Genomic DNA, 1455 nt, shown 5'->3' on the forward strand with positions numbered 1-1455 from the left:
TTACATTTGTTGAGACTGATTTTGCACCTGCATAAATGGTTGTACCTGATTATAGAAGGTCTGATTTGGATCTTCAATACAAACATTATAAGCTGCAGCTTCCCTTTTCTTCTTAGACTTGAAACCTTGTGGCTAACCAACGATCTTCCAACAATTCTCCTTGTTGTATCCCTTCTTCTTATAGAAATCACAATAGTCACTGTAGGTTCTCTTCTACTTAGAGTAACTTCCAAGTTGTTGAGAATTGTTTGGCTGAAAGTTTTTAGGCCGAAAACTAGGTTGGAAACCACTAGATCTGGATGAATATAGGGCAGCTGACTCATAACTTTCATCTGGAATAGGTGATGTCAATCCTAAATTTCCTGTTGTGGCAGCTATAGATTTCTGGTTTTCATCACTCATAATCATAGAGAATGCCTGATTGACTATAGGTAAAGGATACATCAACAGTATTTGACTCATTGCTTGAGCATAGGAGTCATTCAATCCCATAAGGAATTGGTACAACTTTTGTCTCTTCATAAAAGCAACGTAATCTCTAAACTTCTCACAATCACATAGAGCAGGGAGTAAAGCTTCAAACTCATCCCAGAGGTCATTCATCTTAGTGTAATAGATAGAAATAGATGATGTACCTTGATATAGAGTTGCAATTTTCTTGTGTAGATTGAATGACCTATATCCATCTACTTTGTCAAATTTCTCTCGCAAATCCTCCCAAAGAGCCTGCGCACTAGCACCAAATACCACTCCTCCAATGATCTGTGGAGTTACAACATTCATCAACCATGAGAGTACAATTGCATTGCACCTCTCCCATTGCTCCCATAGATTTTCACGAAATTTTTTCTTTTTCCATGTTCCTTCTACCAACCTTAGCTTATTTCTTCCTCGCAGAGCTATCCTCATAGATCAATTCCATATAGTGTAATTGTCGCTACCTGTTAATTGAAAGGAAATCAATTGTGCTACACTCGTAGCTGCAGGTCCAAGGTATAATGGATGACTGTGAGGCAAATCAACTCTGAATTCCTCATTAGCTAGAGTATTTCCAATTCATGTATCTACACCCGTGACGGTATTAGCCATGGTGTTATCAACAGTATCTCACATGGCTACTCTGCTTTAATTGACGAGGCTTCGATTCTTCGATTGATTTTTTTCTGAATCTCACAATTTCACCAATGGCGATGTGAATCGATGAATGAGACTAGTGATTCCTAATCTTACTGCTTTGATACCATGTCAAATCTATGGATCGAGCTATATAAACCCTAGCTAAGGAGAAGAGGAATAGAAGAAGGCAATGATCTAAAGTTGGAAATGCAGAAATTGCTTCTGTTAAAAACTATTCATACATTGTACAAACGATCCCTATTTATAGAAACTGACTAACCGACTTTGTACATCTAACTACCTAGAGTTAAATAGACTAAACTACCCTTAGTTTATTAC

General features: G+C 37.5%; 1 protein-coding gene across 1 annotated transcript; it reads right to left on the reverse strand.

Moving 5' to 3' along the window:
• Nucleotides 1–213: 213 nt before the first annotated feature.
• On the reverse strand, nt 214–909 carry LOC142162020 (uncharacterized). The gene has a single exon (XM_075218319.1). It carries the CDS (start codon nt 907–909, stop codon nt 214–216), a length of 696 nt encoding a protein of 231 aa, XP_075074420.1.
• Nucleotides 910–1455: the final 546 nt, after the last annotated feature.

Source organism: Nicotiana tabacum, chromosome 7, assembly GCF_000715075.1.
Source record: "Nicotiana tabacum cultivar K326 chromosome 7, ASM71507v2, whole genome shotgun sequence".
Taxonomy (NCBI): Eukaryota; Viridiplantae; Streptophyta; class Magnoliopsida; order Solanales; family Solanaceae; genus Nicotiana; species Nicotiana tabacum.

What these genes read in the sequence shown, in the direction of transcription:
- LOC142162020 (XM_075218319.1), bottom strand. Translation starts at nt 909, where the DNA reads ATGAGGATAGCTCTGCGAGGAAGAAATAAGCTAAGGTTGGTAGAAGGA.